Consider the following 20,730-nt stretch of genomic DNA (forward strand, 5'->3'; position numbering starts at 1 on the left):
GCCACAGTACAACCAAACACGTGCCACCTAATCAAAGAATATTCTTAAAAATTGTAACTGTGGGCATTTTGAAGTCAAGAGAAAAGTGCACACTTTTTTTAAAAGCTGAGAGGAACCCCAAAACATAGTTTGTTGCCAGCATAACACGAGCAATGATTTGTAAGGGGGGGGGGAGGGGAACGAATGTTAAGATTTTTTAAATGTATTTAGGTCATATGAGATTGTTCAGTATAACTTCTGGGCATGGTTTTGTTACTGTTATTTCCTTTAAAAAAATAATAAAGCTGCCCCAAGAATAGATGACAAAAGTGCATTTTGCAAACAATAGGAAAGTCAAACCTGTCATCTAAGAGGTCAAGCCACAATAACTTGGGAATCTGTCTTGCTGTAACCTGAAGCCCTTCCTGTTGCTCTAAATTGAAGTAAAGGATGCTTTGTCTGTTTCAGATAAGGGTTTTCATGTCTACCACCTCCACCTGTGTTTCTAAACCAGGGGTGTCCAAACTTGGGAATTTTAAGACTTGTGGACTTCAACTCCCAGAATTCCCCAGCCAGTCATGCTGGCTGGGGAATTCTGGGAGTTGAAGTCCACAAGTCTTAAAGTTCCCAAGTTTGGACATCCCTGTTCTAAACCTTATCAACTTGAAAGATGTCTACACTTCCAATTCCCAGAATTCCCCAGCCAGTATGGCTGGCTGGGGAATTCTGGGAGTTGAAGTCCACACATCTTCAAGTTGGTAAGGCTGAGAAACACTGAACTACACAAATAAGTCAGTGTTAAATTTCTTCTCCTAACCCACCAGCAGTATGCTGCAGAGCCTCCATCTTTATGTCTCTAAGGTCCCATTAACTCCACTGTCTCAACCCACAGAAAGAGAAATGGTGATTCATATCCTGCGTTTTCAAATATTCCCAGCCTTTAGCTCACCAGCTAAAAAGAAGAACGAATTAAATAATTGCTGCAGAGGGCAATACTGAATTCCTGAGAAATCGTTGTGCAGCAGATGGAGAAGTTAAAAGGAAAAATGAATTTAGAATCAAGGGAATGTAGAATTGATTTTTTCAGCCTTGGGTAAAAACTAGAGAAGCAAAAGGCAAGATCCTGAATCGGATGAATAATTCACAGGGCTCGGGGAAAATGGGAGTATTTTCTGGAATTCTGAACATCTAGATTTCCCATTTTACAGCATCTGAGCAATGCAGCCCTTATAGATGATCCTCAATTTCCTACCATTCATTTAGTGGCTGTTCAAAATTACAATGGCACTTAAAAAGTGATTTATGACCATTTCTCACATTTATCACCGCTGGAGCATCCCCATAGTCCCGTGATTAAAATTCAGATGCTTGGCAAGTGACTCATAGTTATGATGGTTGCAGGGTCCCGGGTGATAAACTTTTATGACCTTCTGACAAGCAAAGTCAGTCAAAAGGGAAGCCAGATTCACCAAACAACTAACTTAAGTTAGTGTTACTAACTTAACAACTGCAGTGGTTCACTTAATAACTGTAACAATAAAGGTTGCAAAATGGGACAAAGCTCACTTAACAACTGTCCTGCTTAGCAATGGAAATGTTTGGGCTCCCTTGTGATTTTAAGTCAAGGACTATCTTGTATGCCTTGCCTTGCTGAAGGTAGCTGAGGGCCCACCCCACAGGCTCATTCAGAGAGCTGAGGGAAAGATATATACCTAGCCAAGGTGGCACAGTGGTCAGAGTGCAGTACTGCAGGCTACTTCTGCTGACTGCCTGCAATTTGGCAGTTTGAATCTCACCAGGCTCAAGGTTGACTCAGCCTTCCACCCTTCCAAGGTCAGTAAAATGAGGACCAAGATTGTTGGGGGAAAATAGGCTGACTCTGTAAACCACTTAGAGAGGGCTGTAAAAGCACTGTGAAGTGGTATATAAGTCTAAGTGCTATTGCTATACCGCTCTCTCCTTGATCCCAGGGTGGAAGGTATTGCTTACTTTAAGGAGTTAAGAATTGATGGCGTAAACTGTAAAGCTACCAGTGCAAAAAACACCCCCAAACAGGATCAACAAGGTACGGGGATTCCTTGGTTTACAACCATTTGTTTAGTGATCATTTGATGTTACAGCACTGAAAAAGAGACTTATAACCAGTCCTCACACTTAACGACCATCACAGTGTCCCCATGGTCATGTGATCAAGATTTGGGCCCTTGACAACCAGCGTATATTTATGACAATTGCATTGGCCCAGAGTCACGTGATCGCCATTTGCAACCTTCCCAATTGGCTTCCAGCAAAAGTCAATAGACAAAAGCTGGATTCGTGTTAACAACTGCAGTGAGACATTTAACCACCATGACAAAAAAATGGTTATAAAATTGGGTTAATAACCGCCTTGCTTAAGCAACAAAAATCCTGGTCCCAATTGTGGTCGTAAGTCTAGGATTATTTGTTTTGGCTGCTAGCAGCATCTGAATGGTTTGCTATTGGTCTGAAGAATGCAACCATGTCATTTAAGCTGGTGTCGGAAGTGCCGTTGAGTGTGAACAGGAGAAAAACAAACCACCTTGCAAGTGTGAGCTATTGTGTGGGTCCTTTTGTCCTCCGGTTGATCCTACAGTATTGGGCAGGCCCAAAAGAAGGGCCTTTACATTTAGCTGCAGACCTGTTCATCATCCATGTGCTGAACTGATATTAAGCAAGGTCTTCTTCTAATGGGCTTTTCTGCACTTGAATGAAACATTGAATGAAGCTTTCTTGGGCTCCCAAAAGGGTTATAAACATGGAGAAAGAACAAACATAATACATCAATAGCCTTGGCAGATAGAGTGCCGGTGCTGTAGAACTGTATTTTTCAAATTTGGGAAACTTAAGATATGCGGACTTCAACTTCCAGAAGCATGCTGGCTGGGGAGTTCTGGGAGTTGAAGTCTGGCCATCTTAAAACTTGTCTGTTTTTAGAAAACTTGCTTTAGAAGCAATTGGATCATTTGTCATCTAGCTTGCCAGCCAGGGATAGCTTAGCTCCAACATCCATCCTCCACAGCTGGGCCAATCACTGAGGATAATGGGTGCCAAAGTCCAATGTCCTCCCAGGGCCATCCGTGTTTTTCTTTCAACGGATGCTTTTCCAGTTACTTTGATAGCAGCAGTAGTTTGTTGATGAAAAATACATCTTGGTTTGCAATCCAACTTTACGCTTCCTTTTTCTCTCTCTCTCTCTTAGAGGGTCCAGCCCTCCAGCTGCCCCCCGAGAATCGGAAACACAATTAAATTAAAAGTTCTCCTCCCCCACATATTCTTCTCCCCACCACCACTTCTGTCCCATAATCTAGCAGGATTGTAATCCCTGTGTACGTATGTGTTAGCGTCTCTCCCTCTCTTTCTTCCCACAGATTTCCATCTTCACATTGAACAAGTTCCACAAGATGTGGTTTTCCTTCTGCACGTCCAGCGTCCTTATCATTCGAACCATGTCAGGGAAAAGCAAAAACCAGCAAAAATATACATATTTATCCACACCGTGGGCCTAAAGAGGCGTCTTCTGGGTTGGCCATTGGCTGGCTTTAAGTCTCGTGAGTTTGGCTGGATGCATTCACATGCCGGGGCAGACAAAGGTGTTCTGTTGAAACATGCTTTTGAGGAAAGGATAGGAATACTTAACACTAGTTAATGCAGGATCTTCTCTACCAAATAGCATTTCACATTCATTTCACCAGTACGCCCAAAGTCCGCTGGATCCTTAAAAAGGTACAATTACATTCAACAGTGACTGCAGATCACCGCAAATCAACTGCAAGAGGTTGAGGAGGAGGAGGAGGAGGAGAAGGAAGAAAGCCAGGGCCACATGATCTTGTGGTTGATCCTTGATTTAAAATAAGGGTCCCCCACAGGGTCAATTCTGCTTTTCCCATTCCAGAAGCCACAAAAGTTTTGCTCTGCAAATTCTGCTTTAGCTCTCCTGAGGGTTGCTGTAATGGAGCTCCGCATTGAAGACTTCTTTGTAGAGAGGAGGGAAATTTTTGGCCGTCTCCGGATGGACAAGGCGGAACAGCTCAAGCTTATCTAAGTGAAGGCTGCAGATTGTCTTCATCAAGGGGAGCTTGGCAACCATCTGTGGGATGGAAAAGGAGAGGGTTACAGCAGGGACCTTGGAGACTGTTAATTGAAGAACAAAACCTGGAACTCCTGATTGAGAAGCAAAGCTACGCAATAGAAATGTGCCTGTTTTGGAATGTTTTCCCTCCCTTAATCTCCTGAAACTCCATCAAGCTTCTTACTGAAATTCAGAATACCGTTGGGAAAAACTTGGGGTTAAATAGCAGGGCTCAAAGTGAGATCTACCAATTATGAAGAAATAGAGTGGGGAGGAGACTGAATGTATATGGCTGCATATACATTCAGAAAAGAAAAGAAAGAAGAAAAAAGGAAAAAATACAGGTAGTCCTCAACTTACAACCATTTGTAGTGACTGAAGTTACAATGACACTGCAAAAGTGACTAACAACCAGTCCTTGCAATTCAAACCATTGTAGCATCCCCACGATCACATGGTCAAAAATTTGGGCACTGGGCAATCAGCATGGATTTAGGACAATTGCTCTGTCTTGGGCCATTTGTAACCTCCGCATCAGGTTCTGACAAATCGTCAAAAGAGGAAGTTGGATTTCCTTAACAACCCTGTGATTTACTTAACAAATGCAGTGATTTGCTTAACAACTGTGGCAAAGAAGACTGTAAACCGGGCACGATTTACTTATCAACCACTTTGTTTAGCAATAGAAATTCTGATCCCAGCTGTGATTGTACCGTAAATCGAGGACTATTCGTGCAGTAGTCCCTGAGATACGATGGGTCACGACTATTATAATAGACTCCTCCTCCAAGCTATTTACAACCCCATTTCAAAGTTATGGCCCTGCAGCGCTCTTGCAGACATTCGCCCTTATGACCAAGTGCAGAGATGTTGCAATGCTCTCTTCACCCCATCTTGCGTCCCCAGGACTGCACAGGCCTTGGGCCTACTCCCCTGTCAGCGATTGTATACTTATTTGTTGAAAAACTCCAAGACCTCATGGTGGGGAAGGAGGTCAGGCCGTGTTTACCTAGGATATGTGGCTGCCTCCTGGAAGCGACCATCATTTTCAGTGCACCCGCAATTTCTTGCAGGTGGGCCAAAATGACAACCGCTTCCATGAGGCCGCTGCATAACCAAAGGATGAATTGCTCCGTTTTGCTGCCTTAACGCAGTCTCTGCTTACACCTCCCACATATTTATTTAACAGCCACATTAGGGAGAGGAGGGGGGTGGAGGTCATTAAGTGAGGCCTTCTCACTTAATGGCATCACCACTTGTGATCATAATGGGAAGGCTATATTAAGGGTGTTTTGAGGGCCACCTCAAGGATTGGCTGTAAAGCTCTCTCTATTGCATGCTGAAAAAAGGACTAAGGAAACACCCCAGCCTTTAAGGGGTTAATTTAAAGAGATGGCCTTGTCTTTTTGTGCCAGTCCACAACATCACTACCCCAAGGGAGGTGAAAAAGTCAAGCTGATGGAGAAAACCATGCAATCAAGCCATGTAATATATCATCACACGTCAAAAAAGAGACAAGGTTCTGATTGCATGATTGTGGCCACCATCTTGACTTTTTTGACCTTTATTGCAGACACCCCTGTCTGCCTCCAAGGATGCCCCATCCATTCCATCAATCCCTCGTTTCCCCGGGCTCAAAACTAGGTCAACATTTGGCCTATTCAAATCAAACAGGTTTGTTTTGAGCTCCCTACGTTTAATTAACTTTCTCATCAATACAATACAATACAATACAATACAATAGCAGAGTTCGAAGGGACCTTGGAGGTCTTCTAGTCCAATCCCCTGCTATACCATTTCGGACAAATGGCTATCCAACATCTTCTTAAGTCTTCTTAAAGACTTAAAGACTTCCCCAAAGTGTTGGGGCATTCACAACTTCTGGAGGCAAGCTGTTCAACTGATTAATTGTTTTAACAGGGGGTTGGACTGGAAGACCTCCAAGGTCCCTTCCAACTCTACTATTGTATTGTATTGTAACGGTCAAGAAATTTCTCCTCAGTTCCAAGTTGCTTCTCTCCTTGATTAGTTTCCACCCATTGCTTCTTTTCTACCCTCAGGTGCCTTGGAGAATAGTTTGACTCCCTCTTCTTTGCGGCAAACCCTGAGATATTGGAAGACTGCTATCATGTCTCCCCTAATCCTTCTTTCTCTTAAGCTAAATATACCCAGTTCCTGCAACCGTTCTTCATATGTTTTAGTCTCCAGTCCCCTAATCATCTTTGTTGCTTTTCTCTGCACTCTTTCTAGAGTCTCCACATCTTTTTTACATCGTGGCGACCAAAACTGAATGCAGTATTCCAAGTGTGGCCTTACCAAGGCATTATAAAGTGGTATTAACACTCAATACCTATTGAGTGTTTGGAAATCTTGGAATTAGCCCTAGTGTGTATCAATACGTTTCTCTTATGTATTAGTGTGTCTCAGGGGTGGGCTGCTGGGGGTTTTCAGGGGTTCGGGAGAACCTCTAGCTAAGATTCTGTGCAGTTTGGAGAACCCCCAAATCCCACCCACTCCACCCTGCCCCTCCCAGGAGTCCCCACACGGCCCGTTTTGAATGCAGGTAAGTGCACACGAAGGCTCAGGGAGGGTGAAAAACAGGCGTAGCGGAAGTTCGGGAAGCCCATTTCTGGCCTCCACAGGGCCTCCGGAGTTTGGGGAGGCCATTTTTGCCCTCCCGGAGGCTCCAGGAAAGTCTCCAGAGCCTGGGGAGGGCAAAAATTCCCCCTCCCCCCCGCCATGGTACAGGAGGCCAACTAGGCCACACCCACCACACCCATGCCCACCCAGCAACCAGGCAGAGAACCCCTTGCTAAAAATTTTGAAGCCCACTCCTGGTCTGCTTCCTTCCCATTTAATTCTTTGAAATTTACCTTGGAAAGCCTATCTTCATTGGCATTTTTCTTTTGAATCTCGTGCTGGAGAGCCATATAGAATTTATCCTGGAGTTTTTGTACCTTTTTGGACTCAGAGAGCCAAGGCCGATCTGAAAAAGGACAGCACATGTTGGTGTTTTTTTTAGAATTGCAAAATTGCAGGGGGGGAAAACCTGCTTTCTGTTATTTTCAATTGTGACACATATTCTGTAGAAAGCATGGATGTATATGAGATGAGGTTCACAAGGTGCCCAAATGGCATTAAGGCATAATATTATTTGTTTATTTTAGACCTAGCTGTAATCCAGTTTAACTGGTAAAACATGATTTATGGCTTGTGGGGACATGGAAACCCAACTATTGTGGCTTGTTCAGAAAAAGAAAACATAATTAAAACCAATGTTTAAGCCCAGACTGTGAATATGTGTGTGAGAGAGAATACGTGTACACATGTGAGCACATGTTGCACAGGACGTTAATAAGGCAGAGCACATATTAACCGTCCCCCAAGAAATGTTACCCAACCTGATGCCCTTCACTTGAACTAGAATTACAATGGTTGATTCCAAGAAATCTTGAAAGATCTGGTGGAAATGGTCTACGAGACAAGTCGACCATATATGGCCGATCTTTAGGCCCAATAAACTCTGTGTTGTATTTCATCCTAATTAAATCTTTCTTTGCTGGGACTTCTGGTTGACATCACAGCATTTTTCAGACGCAGGAGGGCAGAGCTCCGTCCCCTGTGCTGAGTTCTTCCTGTTTGTGGGCTTCGTGAGGGGCCAAAGCCACCTTGGAGGGGTGGTGAAGCAAAGAGGGGCACCCTGTGAGGTCGAAGAGAGTCGCAGCTCTCCTGGAACCCCGGGGTTTTCTTTCCCTCTCAGCCATGGCAAGAAGAAGAGGCAGCCAAAGATGGCTGCCACAAAACTGTGACAACCAATGACCATCTAAGACTGGTGCTGGAGTGAAGCAGATGAACAGTGGCTGGATCTGGGGGTGGGGGGAGAGGATGTTCTTTAAATGTATCCCCAAAGAACAATTTAGAACTATTTGCTCAGAACTATCTGTAAAAGCAGAGTCCAAGCATTCTGAGAAACTCCAGACTGGAAGTGAGGGGTATGGGAGAGAAAAATAATAAATTTTGAAAGATACAAATCTTTCTTTGCTGCAGACTCCACCACTGGTACCAAGAACAACTATTCCTTGGAACAATGCTTGACCAAATTCATGTGCAAAGGATTTATGGTAGCGCATCCTCAGTGCCTGAGACCCTCAAGAGTCACTTCTAGTCAAGAGAAGCCAACTTTATTCAACACGGATTCAGGAGGAAATTTTCTATGTTTGCAACCATAATTCCACACAAGGAATGGCCGATAACTGGTTTTCTAATGTTGTTTGTCTACTGGACACAGGATGGGAACTAATGAGAATTGGTTCCAAACATGTAAAGTCCAAGCTATGTACCTGGAGAATAGACAATCCTGACTCAGCCAGGTGTTAACTCTGTAAACTCTACAGTAGGAAACAGCTGTCATCACTGGCTAAAGAGGAATAAAATGTCGATGCTGCTGGATAAACCAGATATCGATTCATTTTGGATAATGACAAATGTTAATCCAGTGTTTCTCCCCCTTCCCCTTTTGATCACATACCTGGTGTGAACAGGACAAGAGCAGTGAAGAGTGCTACTTCTTCATCGGACAGCTGCAGTCGGCAAAGATTCTTCCCCAGCTCAAAGATGGAGCTGATCAAATCATCACAACCTAAGAGAACAAGGAGCCATTTACCTGGGATTTGAACATGACGTTGGATAATTTCTTATTTTCAAATCAACGTATGCACTAACACCTAATAGTTCTGCAGCACTGCAATTGTTTTAAAGTCTAGAGAAGTATCTTTCCAAATAGCTCATTTAATATTATGTTAAAAGACTGCGCTACTTATATATTAAACTTTTTTCAAGTTTATTTATTTCAGTCACTGGTTTTTCTCACAAAGGAGCTATAGTTACAACCAACTGACAGACTGATTGTCCATGCAGCTAGCCAATGCCTGTTTCAAAACTGCTGAGGGACTACCAATACGGCTTTAGTTAGAAAATTCCAAAACTTCTAAAGGCTTTGTGTTCCAATATCTCAGGGGCTGCCACAAAGAAAAGGGAGTCAAGCTATTCCCCTAAGCACCTGAGGGTGGGACAAGAAGCACAGGACGGAAAGTAATCAAGGAAAGAAGCAACCTAGAACTAAGGAGAAACTTCCTGAGAGTTAGAACAATTACTGGTAATCAGTGGAACGACTTGCCTCCAGAAGTTGTGAGTACTCCAATATTGGAAGTTTTTAGGAAGAGATTGGGCACTCATTTCTCTGAAATAGCATAGGGTTTACTGCCTGAGCAGGGAGTTGGACTAGAAGACCTCCAAGGTCCCTTCCAACTCTGCTATTCTATTCTATTCTATTCTGTTCTGTTTTGTTCTGTTCTACACAATGCAAAAGGGGGAGATCTTTTCTTATCCTGGATCTCCCAACATTCATCTTCATTAAATGAGTCCAGTGGGTTTTATTGTCTTGAGAAGGGGAGGAAAACCTTTCCCATTTATTTTCTCAATCCATAATTTTGTTTCCCTCTGCACTTGCCTCGATGCATAATTTTCTGGTGGTCTAATTTATCCACCTGTTCTTTTAATTTTAAAAAAAACACCCAAATGTTGCAACATTTCTTCCAATGTTTGAAAGAAATAGTTGCTTCTATTCTAGTTGCTTTCTGATTCTATTATTCCAATTCTATTGAGTACATTATTGTATGTACTCAAACATGCACGTACACACATACAGTGAGAAAGAGCATATATAGAAGCAATCAGAAAGTTAGGAAAGGTGCTCATTCATAGAATACAAACTATATCCTGGTTACTGAATAAAACCATAAACGTTAACAAGTGAAGGTTTGCACAAAGTGCTAAACCATGCAAAAACTAAACGGTTAACCTAGCCAAGCTTAACCCGTTCTGCTAATCCAACGGCTGGCTCTTTCATTTGGGTGTCTGCAGGGAGGGGGAGTCAAAAACATCAATATCAGGGGTGAAATCCAGCGGGTCCTGATGGGTTCTGGAGAACTGGTAGCGGAAATTTTGAGTAGTTTGGAGAATCAGCAAATATCACCTCTGGCTGGACCCAGAGTAGGGTGATAATGGGTATTTTGCAGTATCCTTCCCCTGGAGGGGGGAGGAAATGGAGATTTTGCAGTATGCTTCCCCTGCCACTCCCACCAAGCCACGCCCACAGAACCGGTAATAAAAAAAATTGAATTTCACCACTGATCAATATGGTAGCCACAACTGTATACAATCAAGGCTGTACTCCCTTTTATGTGCATCACACAAAAACACGCAACACAGATGGCTTTCAATTGCACAGCTGCCATTTTGGCTGCTTTCACGCCTCCTGCGGACATCCTGTGGTGTGTGAGCACAGCCAATATATTATATATACTGTAATTTCCCAGCAGATTAGTATAAACATGATGAATATATCAGCTGTTTCATGAATTTCTCTTTCCCTCCCTCAAATTTCCACCCTTCTTGATGGTAAATCTAATTCCCCTCATTTTAGCCAGAAAGAGGTTAGGATCGCAATACATGACCGTACCAAGATGGCCACCAATCAAATCAGAATGTCTCATTTGCATCTTCAGAAGGCCCCCCCTCCCCCCGGCTCTCTTACCAAGTGACTTAAACATCGGCATCCCGCCATATTTTCCTGCAAAAAGTACGGTGGTATTCAATGGGTTGAAGGCCCGCGTCATTCGGATGAGGAGAATCTCTAGACAACCTGAGGAAGACCAAGGGTAGCAAAAGAAGAAGGGAGGGAGGGAGGGAGGGAGGGAGGGAGGGAGGGAGGGAGGGAGGATGGATATTTCCAAAAGAGCAAGAAGAAGAATAAGGAAAAAGGGAGGGGGGGGGGGAAGTAGAGAAAAAGAAGTCCACCCACCAAGTCCACATGTACAATTCCGTGTTATTAATTAATAATAATGGCACATGTAATTAAAAATGTGAAATGGTGAAGAATTGAAGCCAGAGGAAAGGAGTGGATGGAGCAGAAGATAAAGCCAAAAAAAAAGGGAGAAAAGGAGGAGGTTAGAGGTATCTTAGACTATTAGCTACTTCAAGCGATGAAGTAGTAAATTTCAGCAGTAAGTAACATGGGGCAAAGGTGTCTCCAACCCCCATTTCTGCTCCCTTTCCTTGACAATTTGAATCCCCCCCCCGCCTACCCAGTAACGAGATGCTGGAGGTTTTATCAAAAATGTCTATCAAGGTTGCATTGACTTGTCCACTCATATGTGTCCTTGGAGAAGAAACAGAACGGAAGCTTCCTTCTACAAGTGATCTGATCTACTTTTCCTCCTCCACAAAGATTAGGGTTTCACTCACATGGGCATAATCCAATCTTGGCTTGTTTTTGATGCCCCACAAAATGCCCGTTGACACTTTACCCCCAGTTTCTTTCATTTCTTGAAGAACATCCAAATCAGGGTTTCCAACTTTGGCAACTTTAAGACATGTGGTCTTCCAACTCCTACAATTCCCCAGCCAGCATGTCTTAACATTGCCAGGGTTAGGAAGTCCAGGCATCTTAAGGTTGGGAAACCCTGATCTAAACAATCCCTAACCCCAAAATCCAAACCATGTTTTCAATCTTGGCCATTCTGGGAGCTGGAAGTCCATGCATCTTAAAAGTTGGGAAACCCTGATCTAAACAAACATAACCCCGACACCCTTACCTGCTTTGAGAAGAATGATTTGGTCATTCTGGCACAGCTCCATGAAGCCATCAATGCGCTTGGCGAACTCCACAATGTACTGGATAGCATTGGAGATCTGGACGGCACATTCTTGCCACATCACCTCACAGTTCTGCAGAGTCACAGATGGGAGAAATGTCCATTAACATGAATAATGTTGAATGCTTGATGATACGCAAGTGATTATTTATGTATGTATGTATGTATGTATGTATGTATGTATGTATGTATGTATGTATGTATGTTGTATTCGGGTACCTACACCCGTGAAAATCTACGAAAACATATGTATATACATACATACATACATACATATATATACATATATATTTTTGCTGGTTTTGTTGTATTCGGGTCTTTTCCCGTGTAAGGTTGAGATTGTCTTTGCAACGTTTCGGCAGGATCTCACCTGCCATCTTCAAGCAATGTGGGCTTTTAAGCCCACATTGCTTGAAGATGGCAGGTGAGATCCTGCCGAAACGTTGCAAAGACAATCTCAACCTTACACGGGAAAAGACCCGAATACAACAAAACCAGCATACCTACACCCGTGAAAATCTACGAAAACAAATATATATTTATATATATATATATATATATAAATAATTTTAATACAAACAATCCATCTTCCATTAAACTGTGTGTTGTCTGGGTACAAATATTTTATGCAATAACAATTAGAATTTACAATCATATTCATTATTTTCTGCTCATGACTTAATACCGATACACATAACATATCTGATACTATAACAATCTTCTTCTTGACTTCTTTAACTCTATTAATATATTTTCTATATTTCACTAATCTACTTTCATTTCTAACTTTCATATTTGTTCTCTAACCATCGGTAGAATAGTTCCCATATGATATAATATTCCATTTGTGCCTTCTTTTTAATTGCAAGTGTTAACCTATTCATTTCTGCACATTCTAATATTTTCCTAATCGCATTCTCATCCATAGGAATCTCTTCACTTTTCCAGTGTTGTGCAAATACAATCCTAGCTGCTGTTATTACTGGGATAATCAAATATCCATTTTCTTTACTATAAGTTTCTGGTAAAAACCCCAGCAAAAATATTTCGGGTTTCAAATCAGTATGTTGTCGTATCTTCTTCTCCAACCACATAGTTTCCCACCTCTGCACTAGTAGCTCAGATTAATTCTTCGTGAATTTCACAAAGGGATACTTAACCTAATCTTGCAGGAGATACTTACCGTGTTTTGCATAGTCCTTATCTCCTCCTGAGAGTAGAGCGCCCAGGCGAACCGCTGCAGCTCCTCGCTGGTGTACTGCAATGTCTCAAGGTGCGACTTCACCACATTCTGGGCTAGGCGCTCTGGCAATACAACATACAAAGACTTTTAAGCATTGTGCTCTGTCGCCAAATTAGAAAATTATTTGGCAGCTCTGACTGTCTCACAAGGGTCATACGTAAATCACCGTACTGTTAAGACTGTTTGAGAAAAACCAACCTCCTGGTTTTGCAGTGTCCCGAGGTCACATGATCACTTGAGACTTTCAAGAAGAGATTGGAGTGCCATTTCTCAGATATGGTATAGGGTCTCTGTTTGGGCAGAGGGTTGGAGTAGATAACCTACAAGGTCCCTTCCAACTCTGTTAATCTGCAATCTCCATTAATTGATTTGTTGCATTGATTGATTCACTGATTCCTATTGACTCATTCATTGTTTTGGGAGTCTTTTATGAATGGATTTAGATGAGTATTTCAACCAACCCAAAAGAAATATCCTGGAACTGAACATGAAATTAGAAAAAATATATGCATATAAAGCCAGTTTGGTCTAGTGGTTAAGAAGGGACCAGGCTAGAAAGCGGAAGACCATGAGATTAAGACTTGCCTTACCTATGAAAGCCAGCTGGGTGACTTTGGGCCAGTCAATCTCTCACAGCCCAACCCATCTCACAGGGTTGTTGTTGTAGGGAAATAGGAAGATGTGTTGGATATGTTTGCCACTTTGAGCTCATCTTTTGATTACAGTATCTAACTGTATGAGTCAGAAAGCAACATTTTACTAGGTTTAAACTCCAACATCTATCCAGCATAACCCATCCTGATTATGTCATGTCATGTCATAAACTCAGAAGCACAAAATATTTGGCACCTCTGCATGCCAAGTATGGAATGTGGGGAAGACAGAGAAGGAAGGGGTAGGGGATGGAGGCAGGAATGATCCCACTAATTACTGTGTGATAATTGCTTACAGTTACATGACTAAGTAACTGAGTACGCTTAGACACTGTAGAATAATATAGAATAATAGAGTTGGAAGGGACCTTGGAGGTCTTCTAGTCTAACCCTTAGGCAGGAAACTCTACACCACTTCAGAAAAATGGCTATCCAACATCTTCTTAAAGACTTCCAGTGTTGGAACATTCACAACTTCTGGAGGCAACTTCTGTTCCACTGATTTAATTGTTCTAACTGTCAGGGAATTTCTCCTCAGTTCTAAGTTGCTTCTCTCCTTGATTAGTTTCCACCCATTGCTTCTTGTTCTACCCTCAGCTGCTTTGGAGAATAGCTTGACTCCCTCTTCTTTGTAGCAACCCCTGAGATATTGGAACACTGCTATCATGTCTCCCCTAGTCCTTCTTTTCATTAAACCAGACGTATCCAGTTTGGCAGCTGCTGCACACGGCTGGCTCCTATTTAAATGGTTGTCCACTAGTACTCCAAGATCCCTCTCACAGTTACTACTATTGAGCAAGGTACCACATGTACCGTACCTCTGCATTTTGTTTTTCTTGCCTAAATGTAGAGCCTTACTGCAATCAGATACTGCAATAAAAAGATGAGCTGATGTTAAACACCAAAGATAAATGGATTTAGGCAGAAGTCAAGGAGAACATCAGGTCAGTTATTAGCATTATCTATTCTGATTAGCTGCATCTTCAGGATGTTTCACAAGTGTCTTTCCCATCAGGTATAACTGGTGGAAGATCTCAGGAATTAAATTCAAGATCTCTGCTCCGAAGGCATTTCTTCCAAATCAGGCATTGGCCATCTTTTGGGGATGTTGCATTGGCCTCCTCTGATTCAGAGGTAGTGAGGCTTGATCCAGAAGATCTGGTAGGAGATCAACTGCAGCAGGTAGGAGAGAGAGAGGTTTCTCAACCTTGGCAACTTGATGATGTGTAGACTTCAACTCCCAGAATTTCCCAGCCAGTCCACACATCTTCAAACTGCCAAGGCTTTTCAAACTCTGTTCTGAAAGATCACCCAGCTGGAGGGCACATTGGAAACTCTGAAGAGCTTAGCCAAGAGACCAACTTTAAAAGGATTTAGAGCTGACTTTAAGGAAAGCCATTAAGGAGGGATTTGCAGAAGAGATCACCCAGTCCAGAGACAGAAGAGAGTGCGAGAGAGAAAGTTAAAAATAACTCTGCTTGATTGCTGTTCATTATAAGATGGGACAGAAAGCAACTTAAGATACAACAATGAAGTTGCATTCTGGAATCCCAGCTTATCTGTTTCTTCACTTTGCCTGTCTCCAAGGCCTGATATACACACCACCTTCCTTCCTTCCTTCCTTCCTTTTTTCTTTCTCTTTCTTTCTTTCTCTCTCCTCCAGAGCACTGAACACCAGACCAACTAGACACAAGGAGTTTTCCCCCGAATGACATCAGTCTACTAAACAAATTATTCCCTCAACACTACCAAACTATTCACCAAGTCTGCATTACTATTACTATTAATCTTCTCATCCTTCCTATCACCCATTTCTTCCCGCTTACGACTGTATGACTGTAGCTTTGTTGCTTGCATCCTTACAATTTATATTGATGATGATTTAATTGCTTATTTATACCCTATTACTATCATTAAGTGTTGTACCTTATGATTCATGACGAATGTACCTTTTCTTTTATGTACACTGAGAGCATATGCATCAAGGAAAAATTCCTTGTGTGGCCAATCACACTTGGCCAATAAAGCATTCAATTCAATTCAATTCAATTCCTATTCTACCATATATTCCATTCCATTCCATTCCTTCCTTCCTTCCTTCCTGACTTGCATGCTGCCCATCTTGCCTAGGTGTTAGATATTACATTACCCACTGGCAGTTGGCATCTTCACTGTAAGAACCACCTGCACCAACCTCGACTCTCTTGTTCCTGCATTTGTTATTCCATTTCCATCCTGAGCCTCAACAATTTCACCCTGGACCAGCTGATCAATCTTCTGGACAACTGGACTTTTGAACTATTGGGGACTATAATTACCCATGTTCTGTTTTGGGGTTTTGATAATCACTCTCTCAGGCCAGACCACAATCTCCTTGTAAATGCTGCAGGAATGTGCATGCAGTTGCACTCACCAACTCTGTCCCTGTTGTGTGTATTGGTACTCCTTGCTTAACGACCGGCTGCTTAGAGACTGTTTGAAGTTACGACGGACTTCACCAGAGCTACCTATGACTTGCTTCCCGAGTTCCAATGCTCCCCCCCCCCCCCCATGGTCATACGATCGCATTTCAGGTGCTTGGCAACTAGCTCACCTGTATGGCCAGTTGCAGTGTTACAGTCATTTGACTGCGATTGTTGGCAGGCTTTGCTGATTTCCAGTGTTTACTTCTACTTTCTGGCAAAAAACACCCATTGAGTACCATGGGTTTGTTTAGTGAGCACAATGTTCTCTTGAGAAACCACCACATTTGTTTGCTTATGAGAGTGTCTTGCTTCGCAACTGCCACAAAAGGGTCATAAAATTGGGCGTAGTCACATGGTAACCTGCTTAACAATTGCCATGATTTCTGACTGCAATTCCAGGTTCATTTATGACCAATTATGGTCAGACACATTGGGGGCTACCTGTAATTGCTTGTTACGCTCGACTAAACTACTTGCAACCAGTTCAATGCATATGCAATCAGTCTCAAACGGGACAGTTCAGAGATTATATTTAATTCTTTGGTGATCTGGCCTTAGTGAGCAGGTTAATGATGCAACGTGGTTAGCTTAGGACATGTGATGGCAAACCTTTTGGGCACAGAGTGGCAGAAACCTGATGACCAGCTGGCTGGGGTGCATGTGCGCCTTAGAAAACCGACAACCAGCTGGCTCCTGGGGTGACAGTGCACATACCCACAGGAAGGGCTCTGTGTGCCACCTCTGGCCATGCATGCCATAGGTTCGCCATCATGGGCTTAGGAAATACACTATATTGCCAAAAGTATTCACTCACCCGCCTTTACTCGCATATGAACTTACTGTAAGTGACATCCCATTCCTAATCCATAGGGTCCAATATGACGTCGGTCCACCCTTGGCAGCTATAACAGCTTCAACTCTTCTGGGAAGGCTGTCCACAAGGTTCAGGAGTGTGTTTATGGGAATTTTTGACCCTTCTTCCAGAAGCGCATTTGGGAGGTCACACACTGATGTTGGATGAGTTTACGTGGCCTACCACTTCGTGGCTGAGTCGCTGTCGTTCCCAAACACTTCCACGTTCTTATAATACAGCTGACAGTTGACTGTGGAATATTTAGGAGCGAGGAAATTTCACGACTGGATTTGTTGCCCAGGTGGCATCCTATCACACTTCCACGCTGGAATTCATTGAGCTCCTGAGAGCGACCCCTCCTTTCACCAATGTTTGTCAAAACAGTCGGCATGCCTAGGTACTTGATTTTATACCCATGTGGCCATGGGAGAGACTGATTCTGATTATTTGGATGGGTGAGCGAATATTTTTGGCAATATAGTGTATTCTGTGTGTCAGCCGGATCTCCAGCATGGGGTTCTACTCTGCAGCATGCTTTCTCTCGGCTGCCATAGTAATGTGTGGGGGGGGGGGAGGCATGGCATTTGGGTTTGGGAAGTGAGCTGGTGTGGTGAAGTCCCATGTGAACTGAAAGGGAGGGTTGCTCTCAAGAATTATGGTGCTGCTGAGTGGAGTTGTGTACACCCTGCCAAGGCCAGCCATCCTAGGATTGGGTGACATACCCGAAGATGAGCTTCACACAACATCATACTGGATGTTGATTGGACTCTCAGCACTGGGGCCTGGGGGGAGGGACTTGGGGAAACTTTCAATCTGTAACTTTCGCACCTGTTGAATCAGATCTTGCTTTGCTTCCGCTGCCATCATTTCAAACTCAGTAAAAGTACCTCTTCTCTATCTCAATGGAGTTGAGGGTTTTCCTTTTTGGGGTTTTGAATGGAGGCAGGCCTGACACTGTGGGGTTTTTTTTAAAAAAAGGTTGCTCCATTTGATAGCCCAGACAATGGCTTTTAGATATTTCCCACCTCAAAGTGCAAGAAATTTGCACTACTGACTTCTAGCAAATATGAGCCGAGGTGGTGCAGTGGTTAGAGTGCAGTACTGCAGGCTACTTCAGCTGACTGCTAGCTGCAGTTCAGCAGTTCAAATCTCACCAGCTCAAGGTTGACTCAGCCGTCCATCCTTCCGTGGTGGGTAAAATGAGGACCCAGATTGTTGGGGGCAAATATGCTGACTCTATAAACCACTTAGAGAGGGCTGTAAAAGCACAGTGAAGTGGTATATAAGTCTAAGTCCTATTGCTATAGTCAGAGATAGCTCTGGAGTCTTTTCCTGACAGTTAGAACAATTAATCCGTGGGTTTTGGATTATTTCCAGTACTTGTGCTGCAAATAGCTTAACTCTTTTAAAATTGTTAAAGGGTCAAAGAAACAATCAGGACTAGAAGCATGCATGAACGCAGAGAGAGAGAGAGAGAGAGAAGGCAACAGGTGCTGATACAGCATGGATAACGCTGGCAGCCTCTATAATGGCTAGCAGTGGCCTTTGTCTCTCCTCCTACGTGCTGGAAGAGATTTGGCTGCCGCAAGCAGAGAGAGTATTATACTAACCCATTTCCATCACTGAAATGTCCGAAGTCAAGGCGCTGCTTTCAAGGGGGCCATGAGGAAAGAGGCTAGGTTCCAACATGAGCTCGTAGATGGACTCCTGTTTAATGAATTTGGTGTCACTGACGTCTATGCTGGACTGGTCGGGCGACGGCTGGGCTGAGGTCAGGAGATCCAGGTTGTAGTAGCTGCTGTTCCCGTCGGGGCTCAGGGGAAAATCAAAGAGGAAGCTGTCCGACAACATGGAGATGTCATCCAGATCAGAGAGTCCACTGCTCACGCTGGTGGTATAGACCCTCGACAAGGTCTCTGGGTCCTCCTTGGTCCCCACGCTTTGTTCTTGGCTTTGTTGGTGCTTCTGGACCTCGGCATAGAGGCTGTCCCGCTGCTTCTTCGACATGCGGCCAAACTTTACTGCTGCAAGCCGATTAGGGCAAAGCAAAGAAAGCAAAACCAAGCGTGAGGATAGCAGTAGCGCTTAAGACTTATATACCGTTTTAGGGAGCCACAGTGGCTAGAATGCAGTACTGCAGGCTATTTCTGCTGCCTGCCGGCTGCCTGCAATTTGGCAGTTCGAATCTCACCAGGATCAAGGTTGACTCAGTCTTCCATCTTTCCAGAATGAGGACCCCGATTGTTGGGGGCAAGAGGCTGACTCTGTAAATCGCTTAGAGAGGGCTGTACAGTGGTATATAAGTCTAATTGCTATTGCTATTACTCTCTAAGCCAATGTTTCCCAACCTTGGCGACTTTAAGTCTTGTGGACTTCAACTCCCAGAATCCCCCAGCCAGCTGGCTGGGGGATTCTGGGAATTGGAGTCCACAGGACTTAAAAGTTGCCAAGGTTGAGAATCACTGCTCTAAGCGGTTTACAGAGTCAGCATATTATCCCCAACATTCTGGGTCTGCATTTTATCGACCTCGGAAGGATGGAAGGCTGAGTCAATCTTGAGCTGGTGAGAAGCGAACTGCTGGCAGTTGGCAGAATTAGCTGCAATACAGCAATCTAGCCACTGTGCCACCACGGATGAAGACTGTTGAGCTCTCCTAAAGAGCTAGAATAGTGATGGAGAACCTAGGACAGGTGTGTCAAAGGTGACGCACCACAATGGTTTGGGTGACGCCTTAGCGCTTGTTTAATGACAACCGCAAAAGAGGTCATAAAAATAGGTTGGTCCTGTGGGTGACCTTCTTTATGACCATCACAACTTAAGACCATAATGAGTAGGCTCCATTATGTTCGTAACTCAAGGGCTACCGGTAGTCCTCGATTGATAACAATTTATTTGGTGAGCGTTCAAAGTGACAGCAGTACTGAAAAAAGTGACGACCATTTTTCACACTTATGACCGCTGCAGGATCCCCGTGGTCATGTGATCAAAATTCAGATCCTTGGCAACTGACTCATATTTATGACGGTTGCCGTGTCCCAGGGTCATATCTTTTGTTACCTTCTGACAAGCCAGATTCACTTAACAACCGTGTTACTAACTTAACAACTGCAATACTTTAGGTCAGGGGTGTCCAAATTTGGGAACTTTAAGACTTGTGGACTTCAACTCCCAGAATTCCCCAGCCAGCTGGCTGGGGAATTCTGGGAGTTGAAGTCCACAAGTCTTAAAGTTCCCAAGTTTGGACACCCCTGCTTTAGGTTATAAAATGGGGGCAAAACTCACTTCACAACCGTCTCAGTTAACAACAGAAATGTTGGGCTCAATTGTCATAAGTTGAGAACTACCTCTACTGGCATGACATGATGAATGTGCAACTGCAATGTTTCCTTTTGGCCAGGGGTGGCACTGCAGTACAGAAAAATTAGAACTTCCTTCTTTTGCTGCCTAAACTCTCCAGGATCTCTTTCTGATTAACAGAGGTGGAAGGGACCTTGGAGGTCTTCTAGCCCAACCCGCTGTTCATTCAGGTGACCCTGTGCCATTTCAGACCAGAAGGACCACTTGAAATCCTAGCTTAGCTTACATCTGACACGTTTCATGGAGGAACTCGTGGCTTCCTGCATCCATGTTTGGGACCCTGTTTCCTGCCTCCAGGATTCTGCCTCTTGTTTTATAACCCGGAACCAGTGGTGAAATTCCAATTTTTTTACTACCGGATCTGTGGGCGTGGC

The 20,730-nt window shown here is 43.6% G+C and overlaps 1 protein-coding gene across 2 annotated transcripts in view; it reads right to left on the reverse strand.

Moving 5' to 3' along the window:
* Window positions 1-701: 701 nt before the first annotated feature.
* The window catches only part of LOC309395348 (nuclear receptor ROR-beta-like), a 62,312-nt gene continuing 42,283 nt past the window's right edge, over window positions 702-20,730 (reverse strand). The window contains exons 4-11 of one of the 2 annotated variants that reach the window (XR_014175887.1): window positions 18,609-19,022; window positions 12,968-13,089; window positions 11,725-11,857; window positions 10,665-10,772; window positions 8,598-8,708; window positions 6,943-7,055; window positions 2,148-4,087; window positions 702-2,113 (exon numbers count right to left, since the gene is read on the reverse strand). Coding sequence is in view for 1 of the 2 variants with exons in the window: in XM_081959505.1 (XP_081815631.1) it covers window positions 3,926-4,087; window positions 6,943-7,055; window positions 8,598-8,708; window positions 10,665-10,772; window positions 11,725-11,857; window positions 12,968-13,089; window positions 18,609-19,022 (1,163 nt within the window). In the remaining variant the exon portion in view is untranslated. Of the gene's footprint in view, window positions 4,088-6,942; window positions 7,056-8,597; window positions 8,709-10,664; window positions 10,773-11,724; window positions 11,858-12,967; window positions 13,090-18,608; window positions 19,023-20,730 lie in introns of both variants that reach the window. The other variant, XM_081959505.1, reaches the window with a different exon arrangement.

The sequence above is a fragment of the Natrix helvetica genome (genome assembly GCF_964273705.1).
Source record: "Natrix helvetica genome assembly, chromosome: 1".
NCBI classification, from domain to species: Eukaryota; Metazoa; Chordata; class Lepidosauria; order Squamata; family Natricidae; genus Natrix; species Natrix helvetica.